The sequence below is a fragment of the Littorina saxatilis genome, linkage group LG17 (assembly GCF_037325665.1).
Source record: "Littorina saxatilis isolate snail1 linkage group LG17, US_GU_Lsax_2.0, whole genome shotgun sequence".
NCBI lineage: Eukaryota > Metazoa > Mollusca > Gastropoda > Littorinimorpha > Littorinidae > Littorina > Littorina saxatilis.
The window spans coordinates 65,124,941-65,140,402 of record NC_090261.1 but is presented as its reverse complement, the minus strand read 5'-3'; the positions used below and the strand labels follow the sequence as shown (position 1 = coordinate 65,140,402).

Below are 15,462 nucleotides of genomic sequence, written 5' to 3'. Positions count from 1 at the left end.
CTCTTATTTACACCAGAAGTAACCCAGAAGGCAGTGTCTGTTGACACATGTATGCAAAAGAAGAGAAAACAACATAAGAACATATTTTAACAAAGAGTAAACGCATTCTGTATAACAAACCATCATAACCATAACAAATATTAACATGGGTGGGAGCCCAAAATGTTGCCTGGACTGAACATTTTGGAAGGCCGGGGTCCAGGGGCCGCTAGGGCTTTGGCGGGGTGCAGGGGCAGCACCCTTGCTGGGGGGGGGGGGGGGGGGGTGGGTCTAGGGGGGGCAGTGTCCCCCAGCCGAAAATGGAATTTTAGGTGGCCTCGCCTGACTCTGAACCTTAGAACAAACAAACTTTTTGGAGATGCATAATATATAAATCTTGTAGACTTGAAGGTATTTGTAACTGACCACCTGAAAATGAATTTTAGCATTTCATGAGGGGCTATTTCATGGCTTTAAAACTGAAAACAGCAAACAAACGAACAAACAAAATGGGAGGGGGGGGGGGGGGGGATAGATGAATGCACAAAATCAAAAACCTCTATACTCGAAGATGTTTGGTTGTATCACTCTTGCTAGGGGGTCTACAAAAACAAGTGGTAAACAAATTTCAAGAAGGGTTTTAGAAGCCACTCCTCGCTTAAACAATAAACTTAAAATTGGAGATGCACAAAATTAAAATATCTTGTAAACTTGAAGGTATTTGTAACTAACCAGCTGAAAATGAAGTTTAGCAATTCAAGAGGTGCTATGTGAGCCTCTCCTGGCTTTAAAACTGAAAACAGCAAACAAACAAAACAAAATGGGGGGGGGGGGGGATGAATGCACAAAATCAAAAACCTCTATACTTTAAAGATGTTTGGTTGCATCACTCTTGCTAGGGGGGTCTACAAAAACAAGTGGTAAACAAATTTCAAGAAGGGTTTTAGAAACCTCTCCTTGCTTAAACAAAAACTTAAAATTTGAGATGCACAAAATTAAAAAATCTTGTAAACTTGAAGGTATTTGATTTCATCACCTAGTTTTGTCTTTGATTTAAAAAATGTTTACCGCATTAAAGGAAAATCGCCATGCTAAGTTAGGCAAACACAGGAAATAACAGTCACCTCCCTTGATTACACATTTTTACTTGTGGCTTGTGATTTTAGCATTGCAGGTGGTATATACTCAAATAATTGTTGAACCATAGCTTGAACCAAACGAGAAACAAGTTTTAAGTCAGTTTGTTACAATTGAACATCTTCAAAAGGGCTTAACTGCTCAGGTTAAAAAAGAAGAAGGTTTAGACAAAAACAGAAACCCCCAGAGTTATATTCCTTGCTAATGCTATACACAGTCTTTTGGTGCTGCTTTTCAATTTATCATTTCAGGAGTTATATTCTAAAATGATTGTTGAATCATAGCTTGAATTAAAAGAGAAATATGGTTCAATTTAGTTTGTTGCACTTTAACTTTCTAACAGACTCAATGTCTCAGAAGCTAAATACCACTGGTTCATAGATCATACACACCACTGAAGGTCTCTGAATCCCTGCAAGAGGGGTATATATATGTGGGTGAGCTTAGTTTTCAAATATATAGCAACTAAGATGCGGCATGGGGAGACGGGAATAATTCCTAACACAATAGATAGCTGAGGATACCCTTCACGCCTTACGTTCTAAAACCATCGGAGCGGGCGGGGATGTAGCTCAGTCGGTAGCGCGCTGGATTTGTATCCAGTTGGCCGCTGTCAGCGTGAGTTCGTCCCCACGTTCGGCGAGAGATTTATTTCTCAGACTGAGTCACCTTTGTGTGCAGACTCTCCTCGGTGTCCGAACACCCCCGTGTGTACACGCAAGCACAAGACCAAGTGCGCACAAAAAAGATCCTGTAATCCATGTCAGAGTTCGGTGGGTTATAGAAACACGAAAATACCCAGCATGCTTCCTCCGAAAGCGGCGTATGGCTGCCTAAAAACGGTCATACACGTAAAAGCCGTGGGAGTTTCAGCCCATGAACGAACAAACAAACCATCGGAGCGTGACATGGGTCGAAAACTGTACAAGCTGTCCAGAGCTTGTACTCAACTACCACAACACGTCAAGTGTGAGCCGGATGATCGACCAACTGGGCTGGCCGTCTCTCGAGCAGCGTAGAAGAACCACGCGCCTGGGGGTCCTTTACAAGATCCATCACGGACTATTTCAGTGCCCAATCATCAAGGGCAAGCTAGTCCCACCCCCACCACGACAGCCGGCGCCGTATCCATGACCAGCCTCACTCCCTCATCAACACCAGAAGGCAGAACTCAGTACAGAGGTGGATCATTCCTACCGAGGACTGTTAGGGACTGGAACCACCTTCCCAGTGAAACTGTAGAGGCAGCAACAGTTGACGCGTTTGTGTCACGAGCCTCCGCAAATTAAGTTACAGTTCCTGACAAAACTAGGCCCTTACGGATACGGACTTTTGGCAATGTTTTACGGACAATGAAAATGACAATGGATTCTAAAACAGCCCCCTTTTCATGCCAGAATGATTATCCTCAAGATCGTGGGCATTACCGGAAAGAAGAAGAACAAGTTACTACAGGGGGAGCATGTGACGCTCCCGCAACAAAGAACACGGTTAGCGCGGAAAAACTAGCCTTACATGCAAAACTACGAACTGACGCTACGACCTCGCTGGGATCAAATAGCTAACACACATCATATACGTGCACGATCAGAACACATCATAAACAGCAAAATAGCCTACAATATAAACAATGTCTACTTACAGTTCAATCCTCAACAGTGATGCAGAGCACACCGTGCTAACACAACTCGTCACAGAACTACAAGGCTAAACACGCACACTGATCGACACGTCTGGACACCACTAAGTCACTGGTCAGAATGTTCGAACCCCCCGCTGTCTGTCTACGGGATAAGCACACGCACCCCGGTAAAAGGATTAACCAATCATACCTAGCTAGTAAACAATCAACCAACCACGACGCAGCAAGAGCAACACCACAAAAACATACAAGCATTATCGCTTCAAGGGGAATGATTGGGATAGCGAATGAAAAAGAGAGGAACAACACATTTGCCGTGAAATCGCCACACGGCTACAGTCCCATCCCCCCCCCCCCCCCCCTCTATACCAACTGCGTCCTTGCAGGTACAACGCCTCAGGACGAGCTGAAAGTCATGACATCCATTGATCAAACACAAAAGACAAATACAAGTTCCCCCAAGTGAAAATAAAAATAAAATTCAGAAACAGTAACGGATGACACGCACAGTCATCCAACCCATGCATACAAGACAAAATACAACAGGCAATCAATAATGCTAGTGAACACACAGTCTCTTAGCTGATCACAATAACTAACAAGTGTCAAGCAGGGCATGGTTAAGCCATGTATAGATAGAAGAGTTTCCCGGAGCTTACGAGGGGATGGCTTATATAAGTTCTGTGGCGGGGACTTGGGGTAAAGGAGCAGGATTAAAATAAAATCTTGAGCGTCGTGTAGCTGCACGAGGACTGCTGAAACCTATGCTCTTCCTTTGTCTGACAGCTTTGCTCACGGAGAGGATGCTTGATGGCTGTCGACTGCTGACTCACACGTATCTCACTGGGCTGTCGCCATGACAGCGGTTGTTGCATGACTCCCATCACGCTTGGTAGAGCACCTGCTCTGTAGGATGTCCCTGGCGGTTACAAAGTCAACAACGTGGCTTCGCGGATGGTCTCTGTTGACGTTTGTTTGTTTGTTTGTTTGTTTGCTTGCTTAACGCCCAGCCGACCACGAAGGGCCATATCAAGGCGGTGCTGCTTTGACATATAACGTGCGCCACACACAAGACAGAAGTTGAAGCACAGGCTTCGTGTCACCCAGTCACATTATTCTGACACCGGACTGATCAACCAGTCCTAGCACTCACCCCATAATGCCAGACGCCAGGCGGAGTAGCCACTAGATTGCCAATTTTAAAGTCTTAGGTTCGAACCCACGACCTCCCGATCACGGGGCGGACGCCTTACCACTAGGCCAACCTTGTCGCTGTTGACGTGAGGCAGCTGGCAGGTGTTGGAACGATGATGAGAGTAGAGCGGAAATGCTGGCGTGGTCACAAAGCCGCGTCAGTCCTGTAGGATGTTCAGGACTAAGTTGGCAGTGGCGGTCTCCTGTGGTGGATGCAGATTTATCTCCCTCCTGGCATGCCCAGCAAGTGACTGGATCAGCCATTCAGCTGCCTCGCCGCCCAGTGCCCCCAGGTTGACGGTGGGCGATGATGCGACGAGCCTCTTTGACCAAGTCGTCTAACGGACAGCCATCTTTGCCGCTAGTGAAGAGGGGAAGCCTGGGAGGGGAAAACATCTGCCACTGGGGTTTAGGAGCCATGATCGTTGCCGCTAGTGAAGAGGGGAAGCCTGGGAGGGGAATGTGACATCTGCCACTGGGGTCTAGGCCGAGCCACGTCGACCATCTTGGATACGCCGAGTACCTCCTACACTGCCTTCTGATGTTAATTATGGCGTCTCTACTTCCTGAATCCTGCTACGCATGCGCCAGATGTGATAAGGTGGAGTGGAAGGGGGAATAGGCCAGGAAGCATTCATGAGACGCCGAGACACCGAGGTTGCTGTAACATGTCTTTATTAACATACACCAGAACGGTAACCCAGAAGGCAGTGTAGTTCACTCCTCAATGCGGAGCCGCACACGCTTACACAACTCGTCACACAACTTAAACACACTGAATCGTCCGCCAAAAGTCGTATCGCTGATAAGAAATCAGCTATCAAACACACTGAATCGTCCGCCAAAAGTCGTACGGCGCTGAAAAGAACATGATCAGCTATCACTGAAACACACCGAATCAGTCCGCCAAAAGTCGTATCGCTGAAAAGAACATGATCAGCTATCAAACACACTTCATGATCACATTAGGCAAACCGACCAGGGAAATGTTCACACGTTTAAAGGGCAGCTGTTGCCGGGGTTGTGGCTCTCAAAATCCGTTCAGCAGAATGAGTTCTCATGTAACTGAAACTATACTTAAAAGTTACTTGGTGATTTTGAAAGCTTGATAACACAAGTCCCAAGATTTTAGACATGCTACAATGCCTTCAATGGAAGAAAGTGTGCAGTCTTGGTCGAGTCAATGCAGCCCGCTCGAAAAGTACTTCCCTTGGACGCGTGACGTCTACAAAAGAATCGCCGACGGCGCTCTCTTTGTGTCGTGTGGTGGGCGCAATCGGGTAATCGAGTCATGCCCTCAAGCATACTTCACGGGTAGGTGAAGAGAAACTAAGAACGGGGTGCGAGGGTGACTTCACCCCAGGATAGAAAATTTCAAACAGTAAATAACGGAGTTCATTACATGTATTCCGCCCCCCCTGCTTGTTTCAGGTGTTCCCACTTGAACCGTGTTTTTGTTCAACTCATTGGCAGATATTGTCACGCGCCGATCGAGGGACACACACACACACACACACACACACACACACACACACACACACACCCACACACAAACACATGCTCACACACACACACACACACACACACACACACACACACACACACACACACACACACACCCCGAATAACCATCACAAACACAGTTTCAGTGTCAAATTCATCTTTGATTTTTCCCGGCCGAAACCCCCCTCCCCCATTTTCCACACTCGCTCCACTGTTTCATCTTTGCCTCAATCTCTCTCCCCTTTATCTTATCTCGTCTACCTACTTGACTGAGTAACTGAAGAGGTATTGTCATCTATATCCTGGGTCACTTTTCGGTTTTCCCACCGACAGAATTGGTTTTTGTCTTGAATTCGGTACCTCACACGTACACGGTATTTGGCGTGACACCTCAAGCGGACCTACTTCATAAGTGTAAAGTGCCTGACCAGTGACAAAAAGGTCTGTGGTTGAGCAACTTTATCAGTGATTCAAACGGGTGGATGGAGGAGTAGCAACAGCAGTGTGAACCACTCTAGAAATGACTTGTGAAGGTTGCAGTCGGTCAGATCAAAGAAGAGTAAAATGGGAACGTGGGTCTTGAGAAAATACCACACCACCCTAATACTTTACTTTGTGCAAGAATCAATCACGCGTACAGTATTACAGATGTCCAGTTGTGGTCTACATTGCGGCACTGTAGTCTTCGCAGCGGTTTCCCCCAGTGACGTCACAGCAGGCAGGCCAGAGGCTAACGCTGCGTCGGCTCTTCTTGTGCTGACAGAGTTGTCGGTCGCGGATTTCGCGTCGTTTCGGCCTGCCAACCGGCTTCGTTTTCTTGCGGATTGTGAATACTAGCAGAAAAATTCACGCATTGTAATGGTTTCAAACTGTAGATAAAAGTGTGTTCTTTTGGACCAAATCAACAGTTTTTTTTGTAGCGGAGGTTGATCTAAACACTAAGTCACCAAGGCTTATACACTCGAAACTGTCACATACTGACCAGCCAAGGGACTGACCGAAAGCACTTAAAGTGTCTATACTGACCAGCCAAGGGACTGACCGAAAGCGCTTAAAGTGTCTATACTGACCAGCCAAGGGACCGTCTGACCGAAAGCGCTTAAAGTGTCTATACTGACCAGCCAAGGGACTGACCGAAAGCGCTTAAACTGTCTATACTGACCAGCCAAGGGACCGTCTGACCGAAAGCGCTTAAAGTGTCTATACTGACGGACCAGCCAAGGGACTGACCGAAAGCGCTTAAAGTGTCTATACTGACCAGCCAAGGGACCGTCTGACCGAAAGCGCTTAAAGTGTCTATACTGACCAGCCAAGGGACTGACCGAAAGCGCTTAAACTGTCTATACTGACCAGCCAAGGGACCGTCTGACCGAAAGCGCTTAAAGTGTCTATACTGACGGACCAGCCAAGGGACTGACCGAAAGCGCTTAAAGTGTCTATACTGACCAGCCAAGGGACCGTCTGACCGAAAGCGCTTAAAGTGTCTATACTGACCAGCCAAGGGACCGTCTGACCGAAAGCGCTTAAAGTGTCTATACTGACCAGCCAAGGGACCGTCTGACCGAAAGCGCTTAAAGTGTCTATACTGACCAGCCAAGGGACCGTCTGACCGAAAGCGCTTAAAGTGTCTATACTGACGGACCAGCCAAGGGACTGACCGAAAGCGCTTAAAGTGTCTATACTGACCAGCCAAGGGACCGTCTGACCGAAAGCGCTTAAAGTGTCTATACTGACCAGCCAAGGGACCGTCTGACCGAAAGCGCTTAAAGTGTCTATACTGACCAGCCAAGGGACCGTCTGACCGAAAGCGCTTAAAGTGTCTATACTGACCAGCCAAGGGACCGTCTGACCGAAAGCGCTTAAAGTGTCTATACTGACGGACCAGCCAAGGGACTGACCGAAAGCGCTTAAAGTGTCTATACTGACCAGCCAAGGGACCGTCTGACCGAAAGCGCTTAAAGTGTCTATACTGACCAGCCAAGGGACCGTCTGACCGAAAGCGCTTAAAGTGTCTATACTGACCAGCCAAGGGACTGACCGAAAGCGCTTAAAGTGTCTATACTGACCAGCCAAGGGACCGTCTGACCGAAAGCGCTTAAAGTGTCTATACTGACCAGCCAAGGGACTGACCGAAAGCGCTTAAAGTGTCTATACTGACCAGCCAAGGGACCGTCTGACCGAAAGCGCTTAAAGTGTCTATACTGACGGACCAGCCAAGGGACTGACCGAAAGCGCTTAAAGTGTCTATACTGACCAGCCAAGGGACCGTCTGACCGAAAGCGCTTAAAGTGTCTATACTGACCAGCCAAGGGACCGTCTGACCGAAAGCGCTTAAAGTGTCTATACTGACCAGCCAAGGGACTGACCGAAAGCGCTTAAAGTGTCTATACTGACCAGCCAAGGGACCGTCTGACCGAAAGCGCTTAAAGTGTCTATACTGACCAGCCAAGGGACTGACCGAAAGCGCTTAAAGTGTCTATACTGACCAGCCAAGGGACCGTCTGACCGAAAGCGCTTAAAGTGTCTATACTGACGGACCAGCCAAGGGACTGACCGAAAGCGCTTAAAGTGTCTATACTGACCAGCCAAGGGACTGTCTGACCGAAAGCGCTTAAAGTGTCTATACTGACTGACCAGCCAAGGGACTGACCGAAAGCGCTTAAAGTGTCTATACTGACGGACCAGCCAAGGGACTGACCGAAAGCGCTTAAAGTGTCTATACTGACCAGCCAAGGGACCGTCTGACCGAAAGCGCTTAAAGTGTCTATACTGACCAGCCAAGGGACCGTCTGACCGAAAGCGCTTAAAGTGTCTATACTGACGGACCAGCCAAGGGACTGACCGAAAGCGCTTAAAGTGTCTATACTGACCAGCCAAGGGACCGTCTGACCGAAAGCGCTTAAAGTGTCTATACTGACTGACCAGCCAAGGGACTGACCGAAAGCGCTTAAAGTGTCTATACTGACCAGCCAAGGGACTGACCGAAAGCGCTTAAAGTGTCTATACTGACCAGCCAAGGGACCGTCTGACCGAAAGCGCTTAAAGTGTCTATACTGACGGACCAGCCAAGGGACTGACCGAAAGCGCTTAAAGTGTCTATACTGACCAGCCAAGGGACCGTCTGACCGAAAGCGCTTAAAGTGTCTATACTGACCAGCCAAGGGACCGTCTGACCGAAAGCGCTTAAAGTGTCTATACTGACCAGCCAAGGGACTGACCGAAAGCGCTTAAAGTGTCTATACTGACCAGCCAAGGGACCGTCTGACCGAAAGCGCTTAAAGTGTCTATACTGACGGACCAGCCAAGGGACTGACCGAAAGCGCTTAAAGTGTCTATACTGACCAGCCAAGGGACCGTCTGACCGAAAGCGCTTAAAGTGTCTATACTGACTGACCAGCCAAGGGACTGACCGAAAGCGCTTAAAGTGTCTATACTGACCAGCCAAGGGACTGACCGAAAGCGCTTAAAGTGTCTATACTGACTGACCAGCCAAGGGACTGACCGAAAGCGCTTAAAGTGTCTATACTGACCAGCCAAGGGACTGACCGAAAGCGCTTAAAGTGTCTATACTGACTGACCAGCCAAGGGACTGACCGAAAGCGCTTAAAGTGTCTATACTGACCAGCCAAGGGACCGTCTGACCGAAAGCGCTTAAAGTGTCTATACTGACCAGCCAAGGGACCGTCTGACCGAAAGCGCTTAAAGTGTCTATACTGACCAGCCAAGGGACTGACCGAAAGCGCTTAAAGTGTCTATACTGACCAGCCAAGGGACTGACCGAAAGCGCTTAAAGTGTCTATACTGACCAGCCAAGGGACTGACCGATAGCGCTTAAAGTGTCTATACTGACCAGCCAAGGGACTGACCGAAAGCGCTTAAAGTGTCTATACTGACCAGCCAAGGGACTGACCGAAAGCACTTAAAGTGTCTATACTGACTAGCCAAGGGACTGACCGAAAGCACTTAAAGTGTCTATACTGACCAGCCAAGGGACCGTCTGACCGAAAGCGCTTAAAGTGTCTATACTGACCAGCCAAGGGACTGACCGAAAGCGCTTAAAGTGTCTATACTGACCAGCCAAGGGACCGTCTGACCGAAAGCGCTTAAAGTGTCTATACTGACCAGCCAAGGGACTGACCGAAAGCGCTTAAAGTGTCTATACTGACCAGCCAAGGGACTGACCGAAAGCGCTTAAAGTGTCTATACTGACGGACCAGCCAAGGGACTGACCGAAAGCGCTTAAAGTGTCTATACTGACCAGCCAAGGGACCGTCTGACCGAAAGCGCTTAAAGTGTCTATACTGACCAGCCAAGGGACCGTCTGACCGAAAGCGCTTAAAGTGTCTATACTGACCAGCCAAGGGACTTACCGAAAGCGCTTAAAGTGTCTATACTGACCAGCCAAGGGACTGACCGATAGCGCTTAAAGTGTCTATACTGACCAGCCAAGGGACTGACCGATAGCGCTTAAAGTGTCTATACTGACCAGCCAAGGGACTGACCGAAAGCGCTTAAAGTGTCTATACTGACCAGCCAAGGGACTGACCGAAAGCGCTTAAAGTGTCTATACTGACCAGCCAAGGGACCGTCTGACCGAAAGCGCTTAAAGTGTCTATACTGACCAGCCAAGGGACTGACCGAAAGCGCTTAAAGTGTCTATACTGACCAGCCAAGGGACTGACCGAAAGCGCTTAAAGTGTCTATACTGACCAGCCAAGGGACCGTCTGACCGAAAGCGCTTAAAGTGTCTATACTGACCAGCCAAGGGACCGTCTGACCGAAAGCGCTTAAAGTGTCTATACTGACCAGCCAAGGGACCGTCTGACCGAAAGCGCTTAAAGTGTCTATACTGACCAGCCAAGGGACCGTCTGACCGAAAGCGCTTAAAGTGTCTATACTGACCAGCCAAGGGACTGACCGAAAGCGCTTAAAGTGTCTATACTGACCAGCCAAGGGACCGTCTGACCGAAAGCGCTTGTTATAGATATGTGGTCCTTATGGAAAGTAAATTATATAGAAAAACTCGTCTGGGATCCTTTGGAGTATTCATTGTGGACAGGTGGTTGCTTCCCACAGGTGGTTGCAAGGGCAGGTTTGACTGAAAACATAGACTTTTTGATACTGCGACCACCAAGCCATGATCACCCCCCACTCCCTGTGTGTTGTAATTGTCCAAGTGTGTTCTGTTTTATGAATGTGTCCCCTTGTTAATGTGATGTCCTGTAATGTACAGCAAATACATGTAAAAAAAAAAATAAAAAAACATCCACAAAAAGAGAAGAAGAAATAACATTTAACGGTGTGTTGCCTGTTAACAGCAAGTTAGCGAGGATTTGAAGTGACGTTGTACAGGCAGCGAAAGGGTTAAGACAATGTGTCAACTCTGTGTTTCAGCTGATCAGCCACAGCTCCCAGAGGATCAGCAGGCAGGACATCGGGCCAGCCACAGCAGAGTTTGAGGTGTCCAACCTGACCCTCTCTGGACTCAACATTCGCTCCGTCAAGATCCTGGAGGGCAACCAGTCCTCTGCAGCGAAACGCTACATACGTTATGTGACGCTGTCTGATTCATACACAGTGAAAACATCATGACAGATTTCTTTGCTCTCACCAGTACACGTTACGTGACGCTGTCTGATTCAGACACAGTGAAGACCTCATGAGAGACGTATTTGCTCTCACCAGTCCACGTTACGTGACGCTGTCTGATTCAGACACAGTGATAACATCTTGACAGAAGTTCTTTGCTCTCACCAGTACACGTTATGTGACGCTGTCTGATTCAGACACAGTGAAAACATCTTGACAGAAGTTCTTTGCTCTCACCAGTACACGTTATGTGACGCTGTCTGATTCAGACACAGTGATAACATCTTGACAAAAGTTCTTTGCTGTCACCAGTACACCTTATGTGACGCTGTCTTGACAGAAGTTCTTTGCTCTCACCAGTCCACGTTACGTGACGCTGTCTGATTCAGACACAGTGAAGACCTCATGAGTGACTTCTTTACTCTCACCAGGACACGTTAAGTGACGCTGTCTGATGATACACAGTAAAAACATCATGAGATTGACAGAATGTTTTTGCTCTCACCAGTACACGTTAATTATGTGACGCTGTCTGATTCATACACAGTGAAAACAGCTTGACAGAAGTTCTTTGCTCTCACCAGTACACGTTATGTGACGCTGTCTGATTGATACACAGTGAAAACATCTTGACAGAAGTTCTTTGCTCTCACCAGGACACGTTATGTGACGCTGTCTGATTCATACACAGTAAAAACATCTTGACAGAAGTTCTTTGCTCTCACCAGTACACGTTATGTGACGCTGTCTGATTGATACACAGTGAAAACATCTTGACAGAAGTTCTTTGCTCTCACCAGTACACGTTATGTGACGCTGTCTGATTCAGACACAGTGAAAACATCTTGACAGAAGTTCTTTGCTGTCACCAGGACACGTTATGTGACGCTGTCTGATTCATACACGAAAACATCTTGACAGAAGTTCTTTGCTCTCACCAGTACACGTTACGTGACGCTGTCTGATTCAGACACAGTGAAAACATCTTGACAGAAGTTCTTTGCTGTCACCAGGACACGTTATGTGACGCTGTCTTGACAGAAGTTCTTTGCTCTCACCAGTACACGTTATGTGACGCTGTCTGATTCATACACAGTGATAACATCTTGACAGAAGTTCTTTGCTCTCACCAGTACACGTTATGTGACGCTGTCTTGACAGAAGTTCTTTGCTGTCACCAGTACACGTTATGTGACGCTGTCTGATTCATACACAGTGAAAACATCTTGACAGAAGTTCTTTGCTCTCACCAGTACACGTTATGTGACGCTGTCTTGACAAAAGTTCTTTGCTCTCACCAGTACACGTTATGTGACGCTGTCTGATTCAGACACAGTAAAAACATCATGAGATTGACAGAATGTTTTTGCTGTCACCAGTACACGTTATGTGACGCTGTCTTGACTCGACAGAAGTTCTTTGCTCTCACCAGTACACGTTATGTGACGCTGTCTTGACATAAGTTCTTTGCTCTCACCAGTACACGTTATGTGACGCTGTCTTGACATAAGTTCTTTGCTCTCACCAGTACACGTTATGTGACGCTGTCTTGACATAAGTTCTTTGCTCTCACCAGTACACGTTATGTGACGCTGTCTTGACAGAAGTTCTTTGCTCTCACCAGTACACGTTATGTGACGCTGTCTTGACAGAAGTTCTTTGCTCTCACCAGTACAATGGAACGAACCCCTCTTTTTAGATCTGCACAAATGTCAGAAAATGAGGTCTGGAAAATCCCCCCCCCCCCCCCTTTCCCCGTCGCGATATAACCTTGAACGGTTGAAAACGACGTTAAACACCAAATAAATTAAAAAAAAATAAAAATAAAAATAAAAAGGTGGGAGTCTTAAATTGGGGTAAATTTACTGAGGTTATGTACAGACAATCTGAGAAAGTAAGGCCTGAAAAGAAGGAGGAAGTTTGAAATTGGGGAGTCTTCAAAGGGGGGGGGGGGGGGGCGGTCCACTGATACCTTTCAGTGCAGGTAGGTGCTCGTGGGGATTTGCTTGGACGGTGCTGCCTGTGTTACAGAGTGCAATTTGTTAATGTCAGACGGAATCCTACTTGTTGCAAGTCTTGTTTCGTAAGTTGATCATGTGTGTGACTGCTGAGTCTTCTTTCAATGCGAAGTGTCAGTTTGTTTTGATGTCAAGCAGCCGGTCTTCTTCTTCTCGATCGCTCAGACAGGGACTCCGGAACTTCTCATGAAGTCTGCTGTACAGCGAAGACTCCGCAGGGTGCCGAAGATCTTCTCTTGAACTGGTGTGTCCGCAGGCCATGCTTCTGCTCGTAGTTTTTGGTGGATTGGACAGTGTTGGAGGAGGTGTTCTACTGTAAGCAGCGGGTGACTACACTAAAGCGACTTGGAGTCTGGATTCCAGATCCTCCACACCATTGCTGGTTCAGGCCATTGACTGGTTCAGGATTAGACTATGTCAGAAGGGCGTTTACTGACACGCTGTACGCGACGGCCTAAGAGTGGCAATTTTGATTTGAAGTATTTGGATTCAATCCAATTAGTAAGAGCGTATTGTTCTTCTGTGAACTTGTAGAAAAAAATGAATCTTCAAAGATGCAGAAGAATAGCAAGTCAGAGAGCTGCATGTTGTCACAGAAACAGTCTTGTGAACTGTTGTAAACTTGTGAAACTGCGCGCGTGGGGTCTCAGTGCATGTGATTTTTAATATGTGTGTGTGTGTGTGTGTGCGTGTGCGTGTTTACTTGATTGCATGGGTGATGTATATGGTTGAGTGTGTTTGTGTGTGGAACGCTTGAAAAATATGTGTGAGTTTTGACGATGGAGGTGAATGAATGAGCATGATCAGAGTGAATTAAAGAAATGAAGTGTTTCAAGTGTTTGCGTGAAACATGAGCAAGCTAACTTTGCGGAAGTAAATTTTGTTGGCTTGAATCTAAAAGTATGTTTTGCTGTGTTTATTTATGTTCATTCTGTGTATGCGTGTGTCTGTGGGTGCGTGTATGTCAGCGTGTGTGTGTGTGTGTCAGCGTGTGTGTGTGTGTGTGTGTCAGCGTGTGTGTATTTGTAACACTCGATAAGGTCCAAAGCCTTTACGTACACCCGCAGCTTTGAAATATTGCACCGACACTCCTGGAATCACAAACGGTAAAAATCTACGTGAGGAATACTATCCTTGGCGGATGATGACTTTATTCAGTTATTCTGCAGAAAAACAGAAATGCTGGAGAAAACCCGTTCTTTTCTGCAGCATTTCTGCATAATGTCATCTTTCGCGAGAGCAACGTTTTTTTCTGCAGTAAAACAGTTTTACTGCAGTAAAATTGAAATCAAGAATGCTGCAGTAAAACGGAGATGTTGTTTTACTGGAGAAAAACTGTTTACACTTTTTCTTCAGCATTTTGGCATTATTCAGTTATTCTGCAGAAAAACAGAAATGCTGGAGAAAAACTGTCTTTTCTGCAGCATTTCTGCATAATGTCATCTTTCGCCAAAGCAACGGGTTTTTCTGGAGCAAAACAGTTTACTGCAGTAAAATTAAAATCAAGAATGCCGCAGTAAAACGGTGCTGTTGTTTTACTGCAGAAAACCAGTTTACACTTTTTCTGCAGCATTTTGTACTGGCTCTTGGCGGATTATGACATTATTCAGTTATTCTGGAGAAAAACCGAAATGCTGGAGAAAAACTGTCTTTTCTGCAGCATTTCTGCATAATGTCATCTTTCGCGAGAGCAACGGTTTTTTTCTGCAGTAAAACAGTTTTACTGCAGTAAAATTGAAATCAAGAATGCTGCAGTAAAACGGTGATGTTTTACTGCAGAATAGTCTGTCACAGTTTTTCTGGAGAAAAACGAACGACCTTGTAAAGTAGCGTTTGTATGTGTCGCCCCCTGGGATAGTATAATAGTTTGTTCCGACAGACAAAATACATTCGTGTCAGTCACGCACAACTATTGGTAATTCTGGATGAGTCCATCTCTCGACAGAGGGGGGCTCGCGTGCTCCAACAATATAATGAGCCAGTACAAAATTCTGCAGAAAAAGTGTAAACAGGTTTTCTGCAGTAAAACAACAGCACCGTTTTACTGCAGCATTCTTGATTTCAATTTTACTGCAGTAAAATGTTTTGCTCCAGAAAAACCCGTTGCTTCGGCGAAAGATGACATTATGCAGAAATGCTGCAGAAAAGACAGTTTTTCTCCAGCATTTCGGTTTTTCTGCAGAATAACTGAATAATGGAAAAATGCTGAAGAAAAAGTGTAAACAGTTTTTCTGCAGTAAAACAACATCACCGTTTTACTGCAGCATTCTTGATTTCAATTTTACTGCAGTAAAACTGTTTTACTGCAGAAAAAAACCCGTTGCTCTCGCGAAAGATGACATTATGCAGAAATGCTGCAGAAAAGACAGGTTTTTTTTCCAGCATTTCGGTTTTTCTCCA

At 46.4% G+C, this 15,462-nt stretch overlaps 1 protein-coding gene across 3 annotated transcripts in view; it reads left to right on the top strand.

Moving 5' to 3' along the window:
• LOC138952186 (AP-4 complex subunit mu-1-like) overlaps window positions 1-13,962 on the top strand; it is a 37,465-nt gene extending 23,503 nt beyond the window's left edge. The window contains exons 13-14 of one of the 3 annotated variants that reach the window (XR_011451320.1): window positions 10,850-11,123; window positions 11,388-13,962. Coding sequence is in view for 2 of the 3 variants with exons in the window: in XM_070323788.1 (XP_070179889.1) it covers window positions 10,850-11,047 (198 nt within the window). In the remaining variant the exon portion in view is untranslated. Of the gene's footprint in view, window positions 1-10,849 lie in introns of all 3 variants that reach the window. The other 2 variants (XM_070323788.1, XM_070323789.1) reach the window with 2 other exon arrangements.
• The last annotated feature ends 1,500 nt before the right edge of the window (window positions 13,963-15,462 follow it).